The 24560-nt window shown below is 56.2% G+C and overlaps 2 protein-coding genes across 3 annotated transcripts; both read right to left on the bottom strand.

Moving 5' to 3' along the window:
- Positions 1-68: 68 nt before the first annotated feature.
- Positions 69-9450, bottom strand: SORT1 (sortilin 1). Of its 2 annotated transcripts, none has more exons than XM_075055025.1 (20): positions 9211-9450; positions 7338-7397; positions 7015-7088; positions 6777-6879; positions 6465-6629; positions 6148-6221; positions 5892-5941; positions 5507-5637; positions 5232-5376; positions 4708-4863; positions 4419-4525; positions 4002-4104; positions 3744-3912; positions 3412-3602; positions 2912-3101; positions 2669-2785; positions 2373-2481; positions 2002-2108; positions 1616-1739; positions 69-1493 (listed from the first exon to the last, which is right to left on the bottom strand). In XM_075055025.1, exons 1-20 carry the CDS (start codon positions 9409-9411, stop codon positions 1479-1481), a joined length of 2391 nt encoding a protein of 796 aa, XP_074911126.1. In that variant the 5' UTR covers positions 9412-9450; the 3' UTR covers positions 69-1478. The 2 variants fall into 2 exon arrangements, with proteins under 2 accessions (XP_074911126.1, XP_074911127.1); XM_075055026.1 differs by having other exon boundaries at positions 5507-5634.
- A 3202-nt stretch (positions 9451-12652) lies between these two features.
- PSMA5 (proteasome 20S subunit alpha 5) lies at positions 12653-24375 on the bottom strand. The gene is made up of 9 exons (XM_075055087.1): positions 24214-24375; positions 23098-23164; positions 20682-20808; positions 19585-19652; positions 18433-18540; positions 18291-18349; positions 17258-17360; positions 15958-16044; positions 12653-12917 (listed from the first exon to the last, which is right to left on the bottom strand). The coding sequence occupies exons 1-9, from the start codon at positions 24240-24242 to the stop codon at positions 12840-12842; spliced, it is 726 nt and encodes a 241-aa protein (XP_074911188.1). The 5' UTR covers positions 24243-24375; the 3' UTR covers positions 12653-12839.
- Between the last annotated feature and the right edge of the window lie 185 nt (positions 24376-24560).

Below are 24560 nucleotides of genomic sequence, written 5' to 3'. Positions count from 1 at the left end.
CCCCTGCAAGGGGTGACCCCCACCCTCCGTGTTCCCCCCCCCCCCGACACAGATCAGGGCACACAGGGTCCGTTTTGGCTTTATTTCTAATAACCCAAATATTGCAAATATACAGAAAAATACCAGTACAAAGTTATAACACATCCAGGTTTATTTACAGGACTCTGCACTGGCCTCGGTCCCCCCCCCCACCAGTGAGGCTGGGGCAGGGGGCCGGGGTGGGGGGGGGGCGCAGGGCTATGGCTTTTAGTTAGGGGGGTTACGCTCCGTCCCCGTCCCCAGGCAAGTCCCAGGGGGACGCTGAAGCACATGCAAGGGGTGCTGGGGCCGTGGCCCCCCCATCCCGCTGGCGCTTGGTGTGCTGTGCCGAGCCGGGGAGGGGGGGAGCAGCAGGCTTTGCACAGTCGCTGGGGTGAGAGCAGAAGCCATGTGTCATGACAGCACAGCCGTATCGCGATAGCCATGGTGGGTCGCAAGGGGCTGAGGGGCATGGGGGGGTGTCTGCACCCCCCATCCTGTAGCACCCCCATCCTGCTGCACCCCATGACCTAGCTTGGGGGGGACGACAGGCAAAGCCCCCACACCCTGGCTGGGGGGGGTCAGATAAAACCCCCACACCTCAGCTGAGGTGTGTGGGGGGGGTCTGTCGTGGGGTGCAACCCCCCCCCCAAAAGAAGGGGATTTCCAGTGTAAGGAGACTGTAACAGTGCTGGGACCAAAACGTGGCAGGGGGCGAGGGGGTGGGGGGCTGGCACAGCGCCGGGGCAAGCAAAGAACCGACCCACCCTGCGGGGGAGGCTGCTGCTTGGAGCCCCTCCCGCCCTGCCTGCATCCTGCCTGCACCGCTGCCGGCTTGGGGGACAGCCGGGCTGAGCCCCCACCAGCCCCTTGGTAAAGAGCTTCAAGCTTTAATTCATTATTGCTGCGTTTCCCTCGGCCAAGGCCAGCCCGGGGGGGGGGGGTTGGGGAGACTGGGGGGGCCAGCGCTGGGCCATTACCCCACAGCCATGGGGCCCCCCCCCAAGGTGGGGGGCCGGGGGGGCCCTGGCAGCAGCCCAGCTCATATTGCTTTGGAGAAGAAACAGGCAGCGGGGCTGGGAGCTGCAGGCAAGCCTAGCTGCTGCCCCCCAAGCCCCCCCTCGGCAGCGGTAACACCTCGGGGCTCAGCCCCAGCACCCCGGGAACGATGCTGCTGTCAGAGGGGGGGACAGGAGGCTGCTCCCCACGGGGGAGGGCAGTTCCTACTCAGTCGTCCTTAAAATAAAACAGCCCAGTAAAGGGAAAAATAAAAGACCATAAAAGCCCCCCACGCTGGAAGGAAATATTAAACTGGAGTTAAGTTAAACCCCTGCGTGTGTGTGCCCCCCAGCAGCAAAGCCGCCCCCGGCCACAGCAGGCAGCGGGTGCAGGGGGGCCCTGCCTGCACGGGGGGGCCCTGCCTGCGCAGCGATGTCCCCAGCATCGGCGCTGCTGTGCCGCTACTCCAGGAGGTCCTGGGGAGAGACGGGACCGTCACCCACCGCTGTCCCCAGCACGGCTCCCCGTCCTGCCTCCCAGCAGACCCATTGGAAGGGGGGGGTCCCCATGGGGGGACGCCAGGACCCCCCACGCTCACCTCATCGGAGTCATCGTGGTACCCGCCCTTGCTGGCTGGGGTGCCGGGGTCCAGCGCGTCCATCCCCTCCACGCCGTTGGCCTCTGCGTGCTGCCGGAGGACGGAGTAGCGATGGACCAGGAACCTGGCAGGAGCAGAGGAGGAGGGGGGGACAAGTGACCGTGCTGCCTGTACCTCCAGCAAGCCCCCCCACCCCAAGGACAGGCTCATCCCGCAGAGAGTGGAGCTGGGTGAAAGCAGCACCGGGGCACGTGGGCGCTCCGCAGCCTCTCCAGTGCAAAGTCAGCCTGGGGAGGGTGGTTTGCTGAGAGATCTGGGGAGGGACAGTGTCATCCCTGCCCTATGGTGAGGGGGGGACGACATCCAGCCCTGGCTCAGCTCCTCACCTGCCCCCGCAGACGTATTTCTTGACGAGGAGGACTCCGGCCACGGCGGTGATGAGCAGCACGGCCACGACGGCCAGGATGATGGGGGTAGAGCTGGTGGATGCTGCCTGCAGGGAGAGGAGGAAGCGTCCAGAACTGGGGGGTACCAACGTCCCCTCCCCAAACACAACCAGCACCCCGGTTTATCCTGGGGGATAAAAGCCACAAAGTCACTGCAGCACCCAGCCAGGATTCAGGCAGGCAAGAGGCCCTGGGCAGATTAGGCAGGACAGTCCTGCCCATCACAAATTTATTGGCTCCAAGGGTACAGGCAGGAGATGGCCCGATGCCCAGCGCTGTCACTGCGCCCGGCCAGTGTCACTGTCACCTACCAGCTGGCTGGGGTTGAGAAAGTTGCTGGTGCATTTCTTTTTCATGTCCGTCTCCTGCCGACTTGGGCTCTCCCCTCCCGAACACTTGTCCCCAGGGATTTTCCGATACCTGGAGATGGGGAGGGGACACCTGGTGAACCCACAGCTGCTTCCCAGGGACTGCCAGCCCCGAACCAAGGCAATGGGGCAGGATCTGTCCCCTCTGGGTGTAGGGTGAAGGATTCCCCAGGGATTTGGGGTTTCCACCCTGTTCCTCCCCAACCCTGGCTCCAGCATCGACACCGGCTGAGCTTTACCCGCTGGTCTTGAGCAGCTCCCGTCTGCCGTAGAGGCAGAATTCCAGGTCGTGTCCCTTCAGCTCCGGCTGCTCTACACAGATGGACTGGTTCTCCGGGCGGTAGTAGCCAAAATCGCTGCAGGAAAAAGATGAAAAGGAGATGAGACCCCGCTCGGGGACCCAGCGGGAGCCAGGCTAAAGGAGGGTAACATCTGGCCCAAAACGGGGACAAGAAGTTGGGAGACTTGAAGATGGAGGCTACCAGAGAAAATCCTCCAGTGTGCAGGGACAGACAGTCGGCTGCTTGGTCACCATGTAGTCCCGGCCGTTCTGGCACACCGAGGACTTGCGGAGACGTCGGTATTGCTCCTTGTAGCCCAGTATGCAGCCATCACTGGGGATGCTGGGATTGCTGGAGTGCGCCAGCCAGATGGTGTAGTCCTTGTCCTCACCTGCAAGGGAGAGGGCTCAGCGGCACGGCCAAGGAGGGGTCCCGCGGGGACGGCACCGCCGCCGTGTTCAGCAGAACGCTGCTCTGGGGGGGGAAGCAGCCCAGCACGAGCCACCGGCAGGGCGTGGAAATCACGACCGCTCTCCCCATCACACCATCCTCACGGTGGGGACCAAAGGCCACACTCCCCTGGGGAAGACTGCTAACATCACCCGCACCAAGGGCTGGGGCCAAAAGCATCCCCCAGCCCAGCCCTAGCTGTCCCCGGCCCTGGTTGTCCCCAGCCCCCGGCTGTCCCCAGCAGCTCTCACAGGTCCTGCTGAGCAGCTCGCTGAAGTCGATGGTGTAGGAGACCCACTTGCGGGAGAGGAAGCTCCCCCGAAATCCCCAGATGCTGACGTTCATGGAGCGAGCCCCCGGCTCGGATGCCAGGCCAGTGAAGAAGATGGGGTCCTTGGAGAAAGCGTACCTATACCAGCACTGCCCTTCATCCGTTGAGAACCTGGCACGTGAGGGGTCAATCAGCACCCAGGTGGTCCGGGAGGCACCTCCTGCAGCACCCCCCAGTCCCTCCTTTGCTTGAGCGATTCCCAAAAAAACCAGCAAGCTCCCCCTCTCCGCAGCAAGGGGAGCCTGTACGTACTCGATGATGTTGACGGGCTGGCTGGTGTGCTCAATGGCAACAATAAGACCGCCCGAGTCCAGGATGGCGTAATGGTGCGGCCCCTCCAGCATCCGCGCCCAGGTGTAGCCCCCGTCATCCGAGATGTAGACGTCGGGGCTCATCACCGAGATGGCCCCCCCAACGCTCCCTGGAAGAGGGGGATAGCACAAGCTGGGGACACACACACGCGAATACAGGCTCTCTGTCCCCACCACCCACCCCAGCGAGGCTCGGTACCGTGGGCGATGACGATGCCAACAGCATTGGGCTCGGAGAGGGGAGCCATGGGGACGTTCAGCTTCTGGGAGATGCTGTAGGAGGCGTGGATGTGGAGGCTGCACTGCAAGCGCAAGAGGAGAGCCCGTCCAGGAGCCCGTGGGGACAGGGCACGGAGGGGGCGGATTCACCCATTAACTCCTGGTGGATGCTGGGGAGCGACCCGTAGAACCACCCCCCAGCCTGCTCAGGGCTTGCCATGCAGCCCCATGGTGCGACCCACAGCCCATGCACGGCTGGCCCCACGCCCTTGGCATCGCTGGTGGGAGCTGCAGGATGGATTCGCTCGCTCCCGAGCATCCCCTTGGCAGAGCCAAGATGGAGGATACCCAGGGGAACGGCACCAAGACCGTCCCCCCCGGGGGGGGACAGACCCACCTCTTCCTTGCTCCTGGCCGTGGAGTCACAGGTGGTGTTTTTGGGCTTCCGCAGCGGCACCCACTCCCCACCGCGGTCAAAAGTGATCACGGACTGGATGGAGTTGTCTGGCGGGAGGAGTAGGAGGAAGAGCTGATGGGGCCAGGATGATGCCCAGCACGTCCTCACCCCCCCGCACAGGGTCATGTTCCCCCTCCAGCAACCCCAGGTCCCAGATCCTGTCCCTTGGGAGGCAGAACCCCAGTTTCAGGGCCGGGGGGGGGACAGGGACAGAGACGCGGCCGCCCACCTTCAGAGAGGACGCTGGTGATGTAGATGCCCCGCAGCGAGGTGACGTTGGTGAAGTCGGTCTCCCCGCCGGTGGTAGTGTAGAGGTGCCGTTCCAAGGACTTGGAGTAGACGATGCCGCGGTCGTCAGAGGTGTAGATGGTGCCAAAACCCGTGTCTGCAAGAGAGACATGGGGACAGCAGTGAGGGGGGGGCTGGGGGGCTGCTCCCACGGGGCCATCACAGACTGGCATCAGCACCAACAAACTCCCGGGGCGTCTCAGGATGAGGAGAAACCCGAGTGCCGCAAAGCGGACCCAGCACTGTCACAGTCCCTTCACGTTGCAAACCGGAGCAAGCAGCCTGCTAATTAGCGATGCCTTAACAAGAAAGTCCTTCCTCCAGGGCACAGCAGAGCTACTGCTGCATGGAGAGCCCTGTGCTCGGGTGAGGAGCTGGCTTGCTTGCTGCAGAGAGGTTTCCAGTTGTTTCCCCAGCCCTGGGACGTGTCCCTGCCCCTGTCAGACACAGCCCTGTCCCACTCACCGCCTGGCTCGTCCACATGCATGAACACCAGGTCATCGTTAGCGGCCAGGATGGAGTAAAATTGCTCGTGCCCAACAGAGGGGAGCTGGGCCATGTTCCAGGTCTCGCCTTGGTCGAGGGAGACGTGAATGCGCCTTGTGGTACCCTGGGGAATCAAAACATCATCATCCTTCGTCCTCCTCGCAGGGAGAGGAAGGGGATGCTGGGGAAAGCTGCAGGCAGGGATGAGCCACCACTGCCTGCTCTCCATCAGCGCCAGGAAGGGGGACAAGGACCTTCTCTGTCATAACGGAGGCGAAAAGGAAGCGTCCTCCCAGCCCAAAGGAATAAATCTTGGTGCCGATGACCTTGAAGGCTTTGCCGAAGTCGGAGGTTTTCTTTAGCTCCAGTAACCCCAGATCAGCTTCTTAAGAAGAAGGGACAGTGGATTAACGAGCCTGGAGCTTCCTCCAGCTTCGTCAGCTGCCGCTGGAGCTGTGTCCCCCTCCAGTGTCCCAGCTTTGGATATTCCCAGCTTTTCTGCTGGGACCACCACACTCTCTGTGGGGCGCTCTGCCGGGGTGGGGAGGCTTTACCCCTGCAGAGCCCCCCCACCCCGGCAGAGGCCCCCCCAAGTAAGGGGGACCCCAGAGACGTGACTCAAGATCAAGAAGTACTTACTGCAGGAGTTGTTCAGGTAGGTGGTGAAGAAGATGGTGTCATTCGCACCCCTGGGGAAGAGAAGGACAGAGTGGGGCGGGGGGGGACACCCGAAAGCAGGTGGGACACGGTGGCCCAGGATGCCAGCACCTGCAAATTCATCCCATCGCTCCGAGAGGTTTGGGTGAGTGGGTAGGCGTCCCCCTGCCTGCTCAGGCTGTGATTGGCCCCCCCCAAAATCATCCTCCCCACCCTGCAAAAGTGGGCAGTCACTCACCACTTGGCCAGGCAGACGGCTTTGTGGATCTCCTCCCATGTCTCCCCAAAATCCTTGGAGACCCAGAGGCCGTTCTGCAAGAGCCGAGAGGTTGGTTATGGCCGACCACCTCCCCCCAACAACTCTGGGACTGCAGATCCCCATCCCCAACCATGTGTCCACCCCCCCCGCCCTCTATCCTGGGGCCACACGCTTCCTCCAGGCACGGGGATGGAGCCCAGGACATGTGGCCACGATCCAGCCGATCCTTGGGGAAACACCACTAGGAGCTTTAGCCATCCCCAGCCAGGGTCTCATCCTGGCTCCCTGGCCCTCACCTCGGTGCTGAGGGCCAGCAGGCAGTTGGAGTTTTGGGGGTGGTAGGTGATCTGCACCAGGGGGTGGAAAGGCAAATCCGTCTGGACAAAATTCTTGGCGAAATCGGATGAGCGGAAGATCCTGCCGCCGCGGCTGCCACCGGACACATCGCCCGTCAGGATGACCTAGGTGTGGGGAAGGAGGGGGCTCAGCCATGCCGGGAGCTCCAAAACAAGAAAGCGCCGCGACCTGGCGAGCCCGAAGTGGGGGGCTGCTGAGGGCAGACAGGTGGTCCTGGCTCACTGGCATCCTGGCATGCCGCCCCCTCCTACCTTTCCCGAGTTTTCCGGGCCGATAGCCATGCCGAACTCAGTCCGGATGAAGGTGTTGTTGATGAGGCTGGTGATGTCCTTGAAGGTCTTCCCATAATCCTCGCTGGAAGGGAGGAATCGGCAGGGCGGTGAGCCGGTGTGGGGACTCGGGGGCTGCTCCCAGCCCAGCCCCACCCCATCGTGCGTGCTGGTCCCCTGTGTGCCACCCGCGGGGTCCTGAGGGTGGGGGGGGGCTCACCTGCGGTAGAGCTTGGACTGCCCAAAGCTCATGATCACCAGCGGCACCTGGAACGTCGTCAGGACGAGGATGACCTGGGCAGGGAGAGGCAGACAGGCAGGGTCACACCTGGAGTTCCAAGGCCCCCCCCCGCCCCAAGACATGGGCTCCCTGCAGGGAGAAGGGCTGTCCCCTCCCCAGAGACCCCCCTATCCCTACTTCAGGTCCCACCAGCCCCACAGCCCCTCGGACACAGGAGGGGGCCACTGTTGCCCCCCATGCAGAGGGAAGCAAAGCCACTTGGGGGGGACGACCACCCCCCCCAGCACCCCAGCAGTGCTTACCCCCGTGCTGTCGCCCACCCAGGAGAGTGACACGGAGCCACTGAGGTCGTCGAAGACACACTGCAAGGGAAGAGATGGCAAAAGCACACTTACGCCCGGGGTGGGGGGGACGAGCACCAGACTGCCCCCTCCCCAGCAAGGCAGGGCTGCAAGCACACCCCATGGCCACCCTCTCCCGGGGGACACCAGGGTCCCAGCGCCTTCCCCTGCCACCCACCCAGGCAGGTGACACCAACATGGGTGTGGGAGGGTCCCCTCTGCTCCACTCAGCCCCCACTGTGCCTCCCTCCACCGCCGCACTGGGACCCCCCCCCAAGACGCTAGAAAAGGCTCCCATAGCCCATGTTCACCCGTCATGGAGCAGGCAGGGTGCCAGGCAGCTGCCTGCAAGCCAGAGACCCCTTCGGTGGCAGTGGGGGACTCTGGTTTGGACTGAAGCGGCCGGACGGGAGCGGGCAGCGGGGTGGGAGCAGTTGGGGACACTCGCGGGGGGCCTGGGGACGGCGCTGGTCGGGGGGGAAGGGAAAAAGGGGAAAGAAATGCAAATCGGTGTGGGACCAGTCAAGGGACTGGTCAAACTGGGCCGGCAAAGCCACCACCACCCAGCAGCAACCAGCAACCAGCCGGGCCGGCGGAGCGGGCGCAGCCGGCGGCTGAGAGCCAGCAGATGCCAGCAGATTCCGGCACAGATCCGGCCCCCCCCCCCGGGGAACGGTGCCAGCCCCGGGGTTAATGTTCAACCCGCAGCCGTCCCGGTGGGGGGGATGAGGTCAGGATCCCCCTGTGCTGTCTGTCTGTCTGCCCTGTCCGTCTGTCTGTGAGGGCTCAGGGCAGCAGGGGTCGGTGGGGTGGGGGGTGTCTGCTCCCTGCTGGGGGGTTAAGGGGGGCAAGGGGTGCTCTGCCACCCACCCACTGTCAGGCTGGTGTCTGTCTGTCTGTCCCTGCTCATGGAGCCAGTCCCACTGCAGCAGGTGCCTCTCTGCTGGCACATGCAGGGCAGTGTCTGTCTGTCTGTCTGCCTGCGTCTTAGGGGAATGTCTGTCAGTCTGCCCTGTCCTGCCCCAGCTGGCACAGGGAGAGTAGGGTCTGCCTCAGTCTCAGGGGATGTAGAGGCAGGGAATGTCTGTCTGTCCATCTGTTCCAGGGCATGTAGGGGGGATGTCTGTCTGTCTGTGTATCCCAGTGGATGTAGGGGAAAACATCTGTCTGTCCATCCTAGGCAATGCAGGGGGGGATGTTTGTCTGTCCATCTGTTTGTCCATCCCAGGGAATGTAGAGGGAAATGTATGTCTGTCTGTCTGTCCCAGGGGATATATGGGAGGCTGTCTGTCTGTCCATCTGTCCATCCCAGGGTATGCAGGTGGGATGTCTGTCTGTCCGCCTGTCCATCCCAGGGCACTTAGGGAGGATGTCTGTCTGTCTGTCCATCCCAGGGGATGTAGGGGGGATGTCTGTCTGTCCGCCTGTCCATCCCAGGGCACTTAGGGAGGATGTCTGTCTGTCTGTCTGACTGACTGTCCGTCTGTCCGACTGTCCGTCTGTCCGTCCCGCCCCCTCAGGAAATGACCTGCCCGCACCAGCCACTCTCAGGGCACAGGGTGCGGAGGTGTGTGTGTGTCTGTCTGTCTGTCCGTCCGTCCAGCCCACAGGGCGCCGGCTGGGGCGGGGCGGGGCGGGGCGGGGGGGGGGAGGGGTCTGTCCGCCTGTCCCGGCCGGGAGCGGTGAGGAGGGGGGCGGAGGGTCCCCGGTCCCCCCGGTAGCTCCTGGGGGTTCCTCGCTCCCTCGCCCCGCTGGCTCTCGGGGCTGTCGCCCTGTCCGTCCGTCCGTCCGTCCGTCCGTCTCCCCGGGCCCGCTGCCCCGCCCGCCGGCTCACCTGATGCGTGTTGTTGCCGAGGGCGGCCGGGACGCCGCGCAGGCCGCCGCAGGCCTCGCCGCCCGCCGCCGCCGCCGTCAACCCGCCGCCGCCGCGGGGGGCCCGGGCCCGGTCCCGGTGCCGCAGCCCCAGCGCCGCCCCCGCCGCCCCCAGCGCCAGCGCCACCGCCAGCGCCAGCCGCGCCGCCCCGCGCGGCCCCATGGCGACTCCGGCCGCCGCCGCCGCCGCCGCCGCCGCCCCGCGCCCGGGCCCGCCGCCCGCCCGCCACGCCCCCGGGCAGCGCCCCCCCGTTGTGGTTGGCTGCGGGAGACGTCGCTCTCGGCGGAGGCACGCCTCCCCGCCAGCCCGCCCCGCCCCGCGCCTTCTGGTTAGCCCGTTCCTTTGTCAATCGCCGCCCTCCTCCTCCCGTGACTGGCCGGCGGCGCTTGCACGATGGGTTTGCGAGCCCGCCCTCTCTCTTTTGACCCCGGGCTCTAACCTACCTAGCGACAACCCTCCGATTGGCGGCGCGGCGAGGCGAAGGGCCGCAACGATTTTCTGATTGGCCGAAGCGACAGGTAGCCGGGGGCGCGCCAGGCCCACCCCCGGCCCATTCACAAGGTGCAGCCGCCCACGTGCGCGCGGACCCCCGGCGAGGCACGAAGCCCCCGAGAAAGGGGGTCCGGGAAGCGCAAGGCCTGGGGGGGGGGGGGGGCTGAGGCTGGTTTTGGGGCTCAGCACCCGGTTTTATGGGTGCCCAGGGGACAGCAGCATGTCCCCCCCCCGGGGCTGGCTCCCCCGGTTTCCCTTGGGCAGAGCCAAGCGTTTATGTGCCCCGTGCCGGTTACACCCTTGCACGATTGCCACATTGCACAAGCGGGGTGGAGCGCAGCCCTGCCCTCCCCGGGGAGTGTTGGTGCAATACATGAAGCAAGAAACACCCCTGGCAGCACCCCCAGAGAGGGGAGGGCTTCGCACTCCCAGTGCCACAAAAGGGGGGGGTGGGTGTCCCTCGGCTCAGGGCAGGAGGATGGCAGGGATGGGGACCGGGAGCTCTCTGGCCCAGCACAGGTTAAACCTCCCACCACACCCAAGCGAGGCTTGTACTCGCCCTTCAGACCTTCATGCCTTCTCCTCCACAAAAAGGGAACTTTCATTTTAGTTTACTGTTGTGCCACCCTTCCGCCTCTTTCCCCCTTCCTCTGCCCCCCAAAAGACAATCTGGAAGTTTGATGTGTGAAAGGCACAAGGAAACACAGCTCTGCGACAGGCTGCCCCAGGGGCATCACTCAGCTAACCCCAGAAAGCGAGGGAAGGGGCAGATATCAAACACCCAGGTGGGAGGCGAGTCCACAGGGCTCTATTACCCTCAACCCCCCTCTTGCATTTAGCCTGTTGTCTGTCTGGAAAGAGCTCAGGCTTTTCACTTGCCACAGACGGATCAGATAAGGAACACAAAGCCTCGATTTTCACTTACAGAGGAGCCGCTCTCATGTGATGCTGCCACCAGCAAACCATGTGATGAGGGCAGGGCATAAAGGACCATTTTCTGCTGAGTGCCGTGTCAGGAAGAATTAGCTTTTTGTGTTTCTTGGGACACAAACAAACCTAAAAGGAGCACTACCGCCCGGAACAGCAGGGTTTCCCATGGGGCAGGGTGGTTTACAACAGCTGGGAGATCTCTCGGTCTCCTTCCCAAAGGAGAAGGGAACACAACCAAGCTTTGAGATGATACAAAGCTTTGAAGCACCTTAAGGATAAAGGGTGTACATGCAAGATGTATAAACACAACAGCTGATAGCAGCCCCAGTTTCATTGACACGGTGGTTTTATGAGGGTGACACTTGGGGCGGTGCCCTGGATATCATCCTGGCCTGCTGGATATTCAGGATGGGTGAGCTCCCACGCCAGAGCCACCCTCATCACTGCCTCAAATTCATTGCAGGGATGAGGAGTGGCACAGAGACCAAGTATGGCGCTCCAAAGCTGCGCAGGCAGAGCCAAAGTCAGGCTTGTTTCCCCACATTTAGGCTACAAGGAAGGTCTCCCCAGAGGGTAAAGTCCATCAACTAATTATTTGTTGTTTTCTCTTCCACCTGCAGGTATAGGTGTTGTATTCAACCCATCCCATGACCTCAGGCATCGCCTGATGATCCAATTTGCTTCCTTTAGACTGTTATGGAAAGAGGGGAAACTCACAACAAGAACTCCCAAGAGAAGAGCATTCAGTTATTCTGAAAATTGAGGTTATCCAAGGACTGATCTTCCAGCCATAAGGACCTGGCTTTGCTTCCTGCACCTGTCTGGCAACAGCAAGAGAGGGAAAAAAAAAATTAATAGGACTGGCATTTTCCCTTCTGCAAAAGGTAGAGGCTGGCATGTGCGAGATCAGCCGCTGTTTGCTGCGACTGTTTGGCTTTGCCAAGCGATGAAACACCGGCCAGAGACTGGCAGACGATCCCCAGTGCTGAACCAAGAGGAAAGTTACTCATTTCAGTCAAATGTAATGCTGGAAATGTCCCTGCTTACCAGGGCAATCCCACTCCCAGCAGCAGCGCAGGCCACATCCCGTCTCTTCCACAACGGACAACATTGTTTTGTTCAGGGTGAAATCGTAATTTCTCAAAATAGGATAGAGCAGCCTCCACTGCCTGCCAACGTTCACAGGGCAGCACAGAGCAAGCTACCAGGAGCCAGGGCAGAGCTGGCTTTCCAGCCCCTGAAGCTGCACTGACCACGCAGGCATGATTTTGTAGGAAAATACTTTGCTAATCTCAGCTTATTCCCTTATCAGACTGATCTGCAATTCTCAGATGCTATTTTGAGGAGAAGGATAGAGGCATCTGCTGGAGAACAAAAAACAAAAGCAACAAGCCCTGTGAAGTGGATGAGCGGAAGTTTGCTGGTCAAAGTGAGATTACTCTCAAAATGAAGTGGTACCTGCACAGTTTAACAGGTAAGGGGCTGTCCCATTAACCCCAGACCTATTCCCACTCGGCTGGCTCTGCACTATCGCAGTTGTTATGGGTATTTCCAAGCTCCACTGGAAGGAAACACAAATCCCAAGCCTGGTTATGAATTTCTTCCCTGGGAAGGAGTCAGAGCTCCACATAAGCCCTTATGGACAAAAACCACTGGAGAAGGACAGGGGGAATGCACCAAACAGGCAAGGGCAGATCTAAAAATCTAATGTTTTTCAAAACTCATATGTAATTATACACAGATCTCCTGATGTGATATCACCACGCTCTCCACGAGAGGGAGACTTGCTACTGCCACAGCCTGCAAGGACCGCAGTGCCATACGGCGCATCCAGCGCCGCAAACCTGGCAGGCACTGCTTCGCCCTGCACCGATTTATTTCGGCAGCAGATGTTGCCCTCATCCACCCCTGATTTTAGCTCTAAATGGTTCCCCGCCTCAGACCTCTGCGGTGAGGAACCCAGGATAGAGTAACAAAATGATTTATTCTCATTTCCTCTTATTGTAGAGAGCAGTTATGTACAGAAACTGTAAAAAAACCTCAAGAGCCTTCTAAGAAGAGCAATTACAGATGCTGCTGGAAAATAAAATCACAGGTACTAGAAGGAACTGAGAGTCAGTTCGCTTTGATCGGAGGGGAATGAGCCTTTGAGGGAGTCTCTCCGCTTTTCAAATATCCTTGATGACCTCTTCAAGCTCCTCTTTTGTGTACATGTGGAACTTCATCCCGGGCTCCACTGTGGCAAGCTGAAAGAGAAGGAGCAAGGGGTTAAGCATGCCTGCATATGTGAAGTGACAGCATGGGGCAGGGAACAGAGAGCAGCCGCAGCAGACAGAGCAGCTGTTCCTTCTCGGCTGCCTGATCTGCCAGCCCAGCAAGATCATTCCACCCCGTAACATGCTCTTTGATTCCCTAAAATAGCTGCCTGCCACAGAAATAGCTTTTAATTGACTCAGTCTCCTCATAGTAGCAGCAGCAGGGAGCGTCTATTGGGAACAGGCAGGCTCTGCTTCTGCTTGCTGGGGAAAAAGACCCCATTAATACAAGTCCTTCATCAAACACTCCTCAGAGAGGGGTGGTTCTTGCTGCAGTTCAGTGTGGCCCTCAGCAGGAGTGCCTCTTCTCCTCCAGTAACCAACCAAGCGTACAAATGCTGGCCCATTACATGCCTTGTGAGACCCAAGATAGCAAAACACTCAAAAGGGGACTGAGGGGTTAGGTCTGGGAAACTGAGGCAGAAGCAAAGCTGCATTTTGGTCACCAAACACCAACAATAAGCAAGCCACACTGCACCTTGCAGCTGCCTGGTGCCCTGTACAAACAGGCCAAAGAGATCTCTTCCAAGACAAAGCCCAAGGGACAAAGCTGGGGTACAACATACTCCACCCTGCTCCTTTGCCAGGAGCAGAGGGAGGCAGCATCCAGGGCAGACAGCTGAGACATTTCACAGAGCGAACACCAGAACAAGAGATACTTGAAGAATGACAAGACTGGAAGAGGAATGCAAGCGGGACTTTCATTCGCACCTAGCTCACGGTATGAGAGCCCAAGATACAGACAGCTGCCATGAGCAGGCAAGCCAGAAAACCACAGGAGCTAGCTGGGATGCTCCAGATCTCACTCACAGGCACCCCCCAGCATCGGGAGTCCCTCTTTACTCTTAAGGGATCAAAGTGTTTGGTTGCAGTAAGCTGAAGGAAAGCTGCAGAGGGTCCCAGTGAATCCCAGAGCTCTTCCTAGGCTTCTCTGCTTGCAAGGTCTCCCATAAAACAGCACGAGATGGTAGGACACGCTTTTGGGGTAGAGGGAGGGTAGCCATAAGGCTTTTTTAAGGAGAAGTGTCCTGAACACCCAGCCTGAGAGCACCTGACAGCCCACGTTTCAGCTGGCACTCTCAAACCAGTCAAACACACTTGCAGATGCCACTTTAGGCACCTCAAATCACCTGTATGGGCGCTGGCCTGATGCTAGACCCAAACAGACATGACAACTCACATATATACCCCCTGAAACCCAAAACAAGGATTCAGAGACACCAACTATTCTGCTCGAACCTGTGCCTCACCTTCTCCCTACACACAAAAGCTTAATTCAACTATTCCCTTACAGGCTTCACAGGGAAGTAATTAATTTTAAAGCATAACAATTCTTTAAGGCTCCTGACCTTCACTGCCAACGGATTTAACTCTTCCATGACCACACTTTGTCCCTTCTCTTTGTTGCTAGATGGAAAATCCCACACAAGAAAGGGAAGTGGCTAGAGTAAATAAACCAGAGCACCACATACTTCTACAAGGCTAGAAAGCAAAGCAGCCACTTCAGGTAGAAGATTTTCAGCCAGAAGGGTGACTTGAGTCAATAGAGACCTTTTAATCCTCAGCACATTCTTCTCATACTTAACCCTGATATGATTCCTCAACACGTTCAGAGCTTTGCCAAGCACAGTTAAGCCCTGTTAAACGGGGACATGACATAAGGATACTGTACACGCTCCTCTGCCTCAATTTCTTCACACTGTACTGCAGATCTTCCAGAAGAGATCCGAAGCTGATCAAGAGAGAACTAATTAGTGCGGGTTGGGAGGGCATCTGGGGAAGCAGATTTTAGCCAGCTGGCATCATTTCTGGACAGACCGTCTAAGTTTTTGGCATGCTGTTGGCCCTTTCCCCCAAAGGAAGCTGGTTAATCATGTCAGGAAGGGTCCCCAGCAGCAGTATTTAATAAAAAAAAAAAAAAAAGGCAATGCACACTTTTAGGCTGTTTGGGAAACAGATTCCCAGCACTTGGAGGAAAGGAATAGGAGAACGGCAGGAGAAGAGCAGCTCAGGAGTCGGAATGACATGATTTGAAAAGGTCTAGTGTCTCATAACCTGCCAGAAATAGAAGCAAACTCTATACGCCAGCCTTGCTCATCATTTATCCATTATCACTAACAAACTGGAAAGGTTTTTACCTTTGCTACCTAAAAAGGAACCTTACAAGTCTAACAAGCAGGGTTTAAGGGGACAGGTACCACTATGTTTGTGGAGATCTCTGAGAGCACTGCATGCTCGGATCAAGCTGAGCTCTGCAAGCCTGACTGCTTGTGGGCAAAAGCCGGAGGTTAGAGGAGCACATTCATTCCTGGAGGCTTCACCAGGCTTTACCTCTTTGGTCCTCCTGTCCAACAGATTTTTGGCACCAACCCAAGACTGAATATAGCAAGTCCAGAAGCTGTATAATTTTCATTCCTTCTAATATTACAAGTACCAGGGAAAAAAAGAATGGCTAAACCCAGGGGAAGAAAAAGTGATCTGGCTGGCACGACAGGTTGCTGCTGGCTGACTCGGTCTGTGTAAGGTCAGCAGGGGCTCCAGCCCACATCCAGGGAGCCCCACAGGAATCACTTCTGCCAGCACTCATGGATTAGCCAGGCAAACGGGCCAGGCTGCACACCTACAGAAGTCAAAAGAAAGCTTCAACCTTTCCAATGCGCCACACAGGACATGCTACAACGGGCAGCTTGAAAGAGCAAGAACATCTGCAGCCAGCCAGCCATTGGCTTGGGAAGTCCTGAACTGCTCCACCAACTCATTCCTTGCTCTAGAAGCAGAAGCAACCCTTCTCTCCAGAAAGCAAGCAGGCAGCTTTCTCACCTGGATGTTTAAAATGCAAGACACTGAGACATGTGCTGCATAGCCAGCACGATTTGCACCGAGGAAGCAAAGACTACAGGCTGTGAAGACTTCTGTTCCACACCATGTGCCACAAACCACAATCACACGCTGCTAACAGAGTCGCAGTTACCTCAATGTTGGTTGCATTCAGTTTCTCCTCCATAACTTGTTTCAGGATGACGAGGGAAGATTTGATTGCCTCTTTCAGTGTCATTGACTGTAAAACAAATCAGTCATTAATTGCATTGTTGACGGTCAAGCACATACTTGTATGTTACCCCTTTGACTGGGGAAGCATGCTGCTCTCCCTCCCGCTCTTCTCAAATCCTTTAAGCTGTCACTGGCAGCAAATTTAAAAGCTTATCAAGTTATCTACAGCATCAACAAGAGATCAAAGCGCACTGTTCAGGCAGGACAGTGACAATTGCAAGGATGGCGACTTTCTGTTTCTGTATAACTTTTTACAAAGCTTAAGAACTGTTAATCTGGGCACATAAACCTTACTGTCAGGATCGGGACATGAGAGTCAATTTCTCTTCACCAGTTAATGTCTGTCAAGCAGTTCCCCCCAATAAGCTCCAGTGGGAGCTCCGAAAAGCTGGACTCCCTCTTGGCAGAAGCCTTCATGCTTTAAATATGTAAATCCCTGCACAAGGGGGAACTAGAACTAGAGGGTCATGCAACATTCGAAGAGTGATGATAGCTGTGTTTGCAGTAACTTTGCACTTGGAAGATGGTTAACAAGCCATGGAGCCCAGAATCTGGACAATTCTGGGACAATTCTGCTAGTGAACAGATTAGGTTATTGAGTCTTAGGCTGGAAGTCTTTACAGCATTCAACACCATCAATTGTGCTTTTCATTACAGTGTTTGGTTTCTTACCACACAAAACAGGCAGCTCCCTCCTTATGGAGGGAAGGAAGTTTTTATATAACATCAAATAGCACCAGTACTTGCAGCACAAAAACCATTAACTTCACTAGCTTAACAGATCTGGTGAAAAAAAAGTGGCTTCCTTTAATTCCTTATGCTCAGGCTGCACCCATACTGAGCCCTGATGCCGACCAGCAGCATTCATATAGCAGTTCTTTTATTTATAGAGTACTTCCTGACATGGTCTTAATTATCACCCGCTAGAGGCAGAGACGGCATCTCAGACACCAGTCTCCTGTTCCAGCTGCAACTTAGAGGAAAGCTGCTGGTAGTAGTACTCGTTGTCGTAGAGATCCTCATCCAGCAGCTCAGCACTGATATCTAATCACGGGATCAACTGCCAAGGACCAAGCCCCACCCTGACAAGCTCACACAGCTCCTCTACAGCACAAGAAGAGTCTTATGAATCACTTATCGGGAAGGAAACTAGTGGATCCTTGTAGGTCGTGAGGTACCTCTGTAACTTGCAAGATGTCAAACCCAATCCAGCCTTTTACCTTATGGTAAACCTCTTGCAGAGAGCTCTGCGCACCTTCCGAGGCAGAGCCAATTGCCCTGGCATCGCACTGAACAAATGTCCCCGATGGGTCCATGTGAAACCTGCAGGAATATGGGTGAGAGTGAACAGCCGTGGCACCCCAAGGGCTTTCCCACCAGACCCACAGCACTCCCCAGAGGTCTCTGCATGGCTCAGAGCTGGGGAAGAACAAGGGCTCCTCAGGAGCAACAGCTTGTCTGCCAATTCGGGGCACAGCTCGTGGCAGCCCCTCACTGCGTCCAGCCTCCTCAGGGAACTGCTGCGATTACTACAGCAGCAGGTCTCTCCTCCTGGCATGCAGAGGAGACAACCAAGGTCTGAGGAGCGCCAGAGCCACCTGCAGACCCACAGTGGGCTGATAAGCGAGACAGAGAGCTATACACTCCTGACACTGCCCTCCATACTCAGAGCAGTATCATTTTCCTTTTTATTCCCCTCCTCTTTTTTTTTTTTTTAAATAAAACCAGCAAGTTTTCACTACTGCTCCTGGGAGGGAGACCATGGGGAGATGTTATTGGGCTGGCTCTCCTGAGCCATTCCCACCTCCAGCAGAGGCTGAGTGTTTGAAGCACATGAGTTCAGGTTACAAGCACTCCACCACCTCCCCAAGGAATGTTACAGCAGGCTCCACATATTATGTTACCAGTGGCTCTGCTAGTCCTTTAGGGAAAGGTAAGAATAAACTTGGGACGAGGAGAGCTTTAACACCTCCCTCCTGCCCAGGAAACCACATTAAAAAAGCAAGGATTCAGTGAAGACATGGCATTCTCTTCAACCCCAAACAAGCAGCCAGTGCTCAGGCTACTGCAACCCGTGCTTTGAAAGGAAGGGTTTAAAAGCATTAACAAACACATCAGGTACATAATAGGATAAACCCCAAGTGTTTGGCTTAAGTAAAATCCCAGAATCAAGTCATTAAAGTGTCCTGGGAAGTTTCAGTAGAGGTTTTGTCTCTTCCCAGAGTTGGCCTGGATTAAGAAAGACGAACTTACAGCTGGGGTCCCTTCTCATCAACTCCTCCAAAAAGCAGCGCAACACCAAATGGACGAGACTGCAACAGAAAAGAGCCGACAGGTTAGGCAAGGCCAAGGACAAAGTCAGAGAGGAGTCAACAGCACCGCCCCAGCTCCACACCATTGCTCCTGGGTCTGCGTCCTCCTCCCCAAACTGCAGCGCCAGGTTGGACACGGCCTGTGTCACGCTCTCCACTGTCATGGTTTCGTTGTAGGTGAACCAGTGATTCTGCAGAAAAAAAAAAAATATCAATTTATCACCTTGTTCCCAAAAATATGACAATCCCAGATCGTTCACACGGCAGGGTGGAGTGATGCCCTGCATAGCCACGAAGTCTACTTCCCTCCAGCCCCTCCAGGCAGGCTGCTGGCACCGGGGCACAGCCTGTTCAGCCGCAAGAGGGAAGTGCCAGGAAGAAAGCGGGAAGTGCAGAACAAGCTGGGAAGCTTGTGCAGGGATCCCCCAGAAACCTTGGAATAGCTAGGCCTTGGATTGTTTCTCTTACATGTTCTCACTCCTCTCTGTGGCTGCAGTTTCTGTGCTGCAGCAAAGTTTTTTTTCCCTTCTTAAATACGTTAGAGGCGCTACCACCATTGCTGATGGGCTCGGCCTTGGCCAGCAGTGGGTCCAACTTGGAGCCGGCTCGTATTGGCTCTGTCAGACATGGGGGAAGCTTCTAGCAGCTTCTCACAGAAGCTACCCCTGTAGCCACCCCACTACCAAAACCTTGCCACACAAACCCAATATAGATGCCAACAGGCAAAATGCAAGGCTGAAGCACTTTATTCCAGTATCTGTTTCTGGAGTGATGGGGTTATCCAGCTCTCCAGAGGTTGGAAGAGCGCTGATGTGCAGGAAAACCTCACAGGAAAAGTCTTTACTACAGCACAGAGATTTGTACCTGGGACCTCCAAGTACGTGAGGCACCGAGTAAATTTAAAGGGTCAAAAATATAACCAATATAACCAGTCTTTTGTCAAAACAAAGTCAGACACACAGCCCCACACATTCACTAGAGCGCATCTGCCAGCACTGAGACCACTGGAGAACCTGCCATAAGATTCCCAGCAAATGTGCAATACCAAAGAGGAAAAAACCACACGAGACCCCACCTGTTTGTTCTGCAAAAGCCCAATGCAGGAAGCTACGCTCCCCGCAAGCCTCCCACTCCACACCAGCTCCTTTGCTGTAACAACCTTCCCATGCCAGAGACTTCTGAGACACCCCTGAGACTAGTGCTATTGTTTTAAGAAGATAAATGTCAAGTCTTACCTGAGTCTCCACTCTTGCTTTATCAATTAAAGTCTTTGCATCAGCTATTAAGCCACTCATGGCACACCCTGGAATCAGAGAGGGAAACCACAGGTCATTTCACCAATTATTAGTAATGCACTCTTCCCCCAGACTTAAGCCCCTGGTGACATACAAAAGGCTGCAGGCTGGAGCGGGTCCCTGCGTGGGAGCACACAGCAGCACTGCACCGCAGCATGCTGGAAAGGAAGGAGGACGGGAGCGAAACAGATTTGCTCAAGAGGAAAGATGGACACTCAGCTGAAGGGCAGGTACGTAACCAAGTTCTCCCAGTCACACCTCTCACCCATCCCAAACCTGAACAGGTTAAAGGAGCCACATTTGAGGCCTTACAAGAGAAGGTAACTGACAGAAACACAACCTGCTTGGAAGGGGAACTCATTCATCCCTGCCACTGCAGGGAGGGCTGGCTGACCCATAGCTGGGGGGGATGCAGCAGGAGATTCCAGCACAGATCCTGCTCCAGGAAGAGAGAGGCTGTATCGCAAGCACACAGGAGGAGGAAATTAGACTCTTGAAGAGCCACTTCCATCACCCGTGTCATCAGCAACACGGGTATTTTGGAGGTCTCCTGCTTTTCAAGGCGACATATTTGGTAATGAGCCTGTCGTGGGCCCCCTCACGATGCAGGAGGCTGCTGCAAGCAGGGGTACAGGCTAACATTAGTGCTCCAGGAGAAACTGGCCTCGAGTCAAGCCTTTTGCAGTAATTCCCTGCCCTCCCAGATCTAAATTTGGGATGAGATTTCATGAGGGAGGTCATTGAGACGGGGGGGTGCTTCAGCTGCCTCTTCCTGCTCCTGTAACTATGTCCTGCTGGCCTGGAGCCTGGAAAACCAGTGACCAGGACCTGGTGCTCAGAGAGGGATGAGCGGTCCCACTCAGCTCAGCAGAGCTGCCTGAAGGGAAGGCTAGACCTGAAACACCACTTCTGACACTCCCAGGGGACAGAGTCTTATTTTTAATATCTCTCTCTATATATATATAATCTCCAAAACTTGAGGGATGCTCCTAGGGCTCTACCACAGGGGCACCCAAAGCTCACTTCTTTCTCCTTACCTATGTGGGAATCGATTTCTACAATCTTCTCGATGCTGCTGGGTTCCATGAGCGGGGAGGTGATCCTCTTCTCCACGGCCAGGCAGACGCCCTCTGAGGTCTGGATCCCGATGGCCGTGGAACCAAGCTGAAAACCACTGCACAGTTACCACCACCGCAGCCGGCACAGGGTCTAGCCATGACAGCTCGCATAAATATAAGTGGTGCAATGCTAATTTTGTCATGTATTATTTGTAGGCGTTTTGTTCTGGAGACAATCGCATCACCAACACAGCAACGCACTTGCAAGACTCCATGGCTTTGCGCACCAAATTTTAAATGTTACTACTTGAACGAGGAAACTGGAAAGGTTAAAGGCATGCTACTTCCCAGCTGACTAGTTCATCAGAACCCAGCAGGGCTGCTGCAAGCCATTAATCTCTTCCCCGAGCAACATCAATTTTTACAGCTTAAAGCCTTACGAATTTAAAAAGCCTTGCGAATCTTCCTTTGCAAGACAGAAATTAAATTTTAAAGTGAGAGAGGATTTCACATAATGGCCTTAATTCTGACTGCATCTGTACTTCTGGCTTGGGCATTTCTTTCCATTAGCTCTTTTTCTCCCAAGTGTCCTTGTATCCACAAAATTTACAATGAGAACGAGAGCATTTTGCGCACATACCATTTTCCAGGCAGCAGTTAATCACCCGCAGCCAAGACCGCAGCAAGTTTTACCCTAGTCTTGCAGGACCCCACAGTGTCACCATGGCCATGAGCACAGCTGGGGGGGGGGGGCAGTGTCAGATCTCAAAGGCTCCCACCAGCCCCTACCCTTGCTCCCAGCACTTGCAGCTTTTCCACACTGGGGAATTTACCAGAATAACTGTACCAGCTGCAGTGTGGAGATGCTGACACCAAATATCCAAGTCAGACTACAAGGTATAATTTTAGCAGCAAGCTTCCCCAGGTAGCTACACCTATAACCACGGGCCCGACAGAGGGGACTCTCCCTGTTGCAGGCACTCATGGTTTTAGACTTTGCCCAATGCTCCCGTCCTTTAAGCACGCAGCCTGCTACAGCTGCGCACAAACCCCAAGGGAAGAAGGGACACCTGATGTCACTTCAGATGTATTTTTGTTAATGAAGCTACAGCACACAAATAAAAAACTCCTCCTACACCCCTAATGCACAGGCACCATGCGTAACTTGTTGCAGCAGCCACCCAAGCTGCAGCAATTTTGTTGGTAAGCTTATGGGCTGATCTGGAAAAAAAAGGAGAAGCCAGAGGCTTCTGTACGATTGCTACTCTAGTAGATGTATTTGTAATTATAAAGTCAGCATGGCAATTGACATCCTTCTGATGGGTTTTTTACTTCCCAATGCCTTAATAAACATTATTACTTTTTGCCTCCTCATTTAAGTTGTGCTTCAATGAGCTAAAGCAGTATGGGGAAGATAAAGCCAGCACCCTCCTTTTCCCCAGTCCAAACACAGGCCTGCTCAGACCTTCTTCACTTCGTCACTTGACCAGTTTCCCCCAAGTTTAAATTTACTCCCAATCAACACCCACATTCTCAGAAACAAGAACATCTATCAATTAAGAACACTTGATGCCCCAGAAAGGCCATTCAGCTCTACAGACATAGGTTAGTTTGCTCCTAACAACCTTTACCTTCAGGTTTTAAAATTCACCTTAGCAAACGGTGACCCACTCCAAGCTGCAACTGCAACCAGCTAAGAAAATGAAAGTTCACCTAGCAAAAGAAAAGTTGCCACTTTAAGGGACTCCATCTTTATAAAGCCCATGGACCTGAAGGGAACACTGCATTAGCTCAGGCAAACAGAAAGCGGAGCGCTCCTCTGCTCTTAGACCAGCGTTTATGGACATGAAGTGCAGGACACGCTGGCAGCATGAACATCTGCAGGCAGCGTCACAGTGTACAGGCATTCAGGACCTCTTGCTTCAACAGTAGCTTTTAGTAGGTTTGATGTGGGGATTAGCATCTTCAGATTGTGTTTGGTTTGGGGGTAAATTGGTCAGTATGAGAAACGGATGGGAACATTCCCCTGCATTTGGGGAAATCGATGGCTTTTCATTCTTCATGACCCATAAAAGAGCAGAGTGGCAGGAACTTTGGCTGGACGGAAGGAATCAAACACTGCCACGCAGCTCTCCTACCACAAACTGTAGGTGAAAGGCTGGCAAAGAGTTGCCACAGCAGTCGCATGCAGGAGCGGCGCCTACAGGGAAAGGTACCAGCTCCCACTCGGTGTTGCGTACTGCCCTGGGAGCTGGCCAAACCCTGCCTCGCTGCAGAGCGAGGCCAGAGCCCAAATGAGTAGAACCTGCCTGTTTTATTTCTGACCAAACCCAGGCTTTCAGTTCGAGAGAGCCCTTAACATCACAGTTTGGCAACCAGATGGAGCTGACGATACCTTTATGGCCTCGATGGCATACTCCACTTGGAACAGCCTTCCCTCTGGAGAAAAAGTGTTCACACCCCTGCAAGAACAACATCAGAAATGGTGTAAAGGGCAGGAAACTGAAGGCCGACAAGGAACACAGTTCCTTATTCAAGAGCGATGGTGGGAAGACTGATGCTAGGGGCAGCTGGAACAACGTCATGGCTTCGCTGGAGCTCATCACCCTTGCCACAGATGCTCGCAAGGTCTGGATTCAGGATGCTTACGGAGAAAGAGAACAAAAGGAACACCAGCAGGTCTAGTTACAGGTGAGGAGGAGGTCTGTTTTCATGGCACACTTTACACTGTGGATGCTGGAAGCATACTGCCTTTCGACTCCAAACAGCACACCTTCTCTCAGAACCAGGAGACAGCAGGATTTTATTTTACCAGTGTGGATATCCCTGGATATCCCATCACATCATGTTCCCACCCTCCCCACACACCAGCCCAGCCTGACTTCCACTGCTCCTCCCATCCCACCGCACAAAACAGGAGATGACTCTGCCCTCCCAAGAGAAGCCCTGTGCCCAGGGCCTCCATCCACATGCAAACCCCTCCATTTCTTAAAAGCCATCTGATTTCAGGAGGCGTTTAGCAAGATAAACTACAGCCTCATGAGACACACACACACACACACACCCCGCAGGCAGCCTCCCCCCACACCGGGGGCCTTCCAACACTGGAAGCCCCCGGTCACAGGGGCCGTACCCTCCCTTCCCCTGCATTTAACAGAACCGGGTTCTCCAAAGCCCAAAGAAAATAAAAATAGGGGGAAGAGCCCGAAGCAGGGAGGGGACGGCCACGAACCGGACGGCTGTACCAGTGCCCGGCAGGGCGGAACCCCCACGGGCCCTGGCGGAGCAGGCAGGGGGACGAGCAGAAGTCCTTGAGCAGAGCCCAGAGGGGCTGCGGCCTCCCCACCAGCTCCTCAGAGCGGCCCTACGGCAGCTGCAGGCGAGAGGCACCGGCCAGGGCCTACGGGGATGGGGAAGGTGGTGACCGGCCGCAGGCCCGTGACTCAGCCGCAGGCCGCGGGCGACGGGGAAAGCGCGGGAGAGGGCTGGCGGGGGGCGGGCGTGTACTTACCGGTCGTACTCGGAGCGTGTGAGGAACATGGCGGCGGTGGCGGGGAAGGGGGGGGAACAGGCGGCGGAGGCGGGAACGCCGCTCTACCCTCACCGGGCTCTTCTCCGCCGCTTCCTGCCAACGGGCCGGCAACGCGCAGGCGCCTCCCCGCCCCCTTCGCTCTACTTCCCCCCGCGCCGCTTTTCCATTGGACCGCGCTTCCCGCGGTTTAGCCAATGAAAAAACGGGGAGGGCGGGCTCGGCGAAGAGGAAAGGGGAGGAGCTGGAGGGGGCGGGGGCAAGGCAAAGGGGGCGGGGTCTGAGTTCTAGAGGGGCGGGGCGGGCGGCCACGCCGGGGCTACCGGGCC

This window comes from Buteo buteo, chromosome 23 (genome assembly GCF_964188355.1).
Source record: "Buteo buteo chromosome 23, bButBut1.hap1.1, whole genome shotgun sequence".
Classification (NCBI taxonomy): domain Eukaryota; kingdom Metazoa; phylum Chordata; class Aves; order Accipitriformes; family Accipitridae; genus Buteo; species Buteo buteo.
The sequence above is the reverse complement of the archived record's forward strand: the minus strand, read 5'-3'. Positions and strand labels throughout refer to the sequence as shown.

Coding starts and splice junctions, on each gene's coding strand:
- SORT1 (XM_075055025.1), bottom strand. CDS start 9,411: ATGGGGCCGCGCGGGGCGGCGCGGCTGGCGCTGGCGGTGGCGCTGGCG. Junction 7,398..9,210: donor TCGGCAACAACACGCATCAG/GTGAGCCGGCGG, acceptor CTTCCCTTGCAG/TGTGTCTTCGACGACCTCAG. Junction 4,105..4,418: donor CGGCCAGGAGCAAGGAAGAG/GTGGGTCTGTCC, acceptor TTGCGCTTGCAG/TGCAGCCTCCACATCCACGC.
- PSMA5 (XM_075055087.1), bottom strand. CDS start 24,242: ATGTTCCTCACACGCTCCGAGTACGACCG. Junction 19,653..20,681: donor AGAAATCGATTCCCACATAG/GTAAGGAGAAAG, acceptor CTCTGATTCCAG/GGTGTGCCATGAGTGGCTTA. Junction 16,045..17,257: donor TGCAAGAGGTTTACCATAAG/GTAAAAGGCTGG, acceptor TTTGTTTTACAG/TCAATGACACTGAAAGAGGC.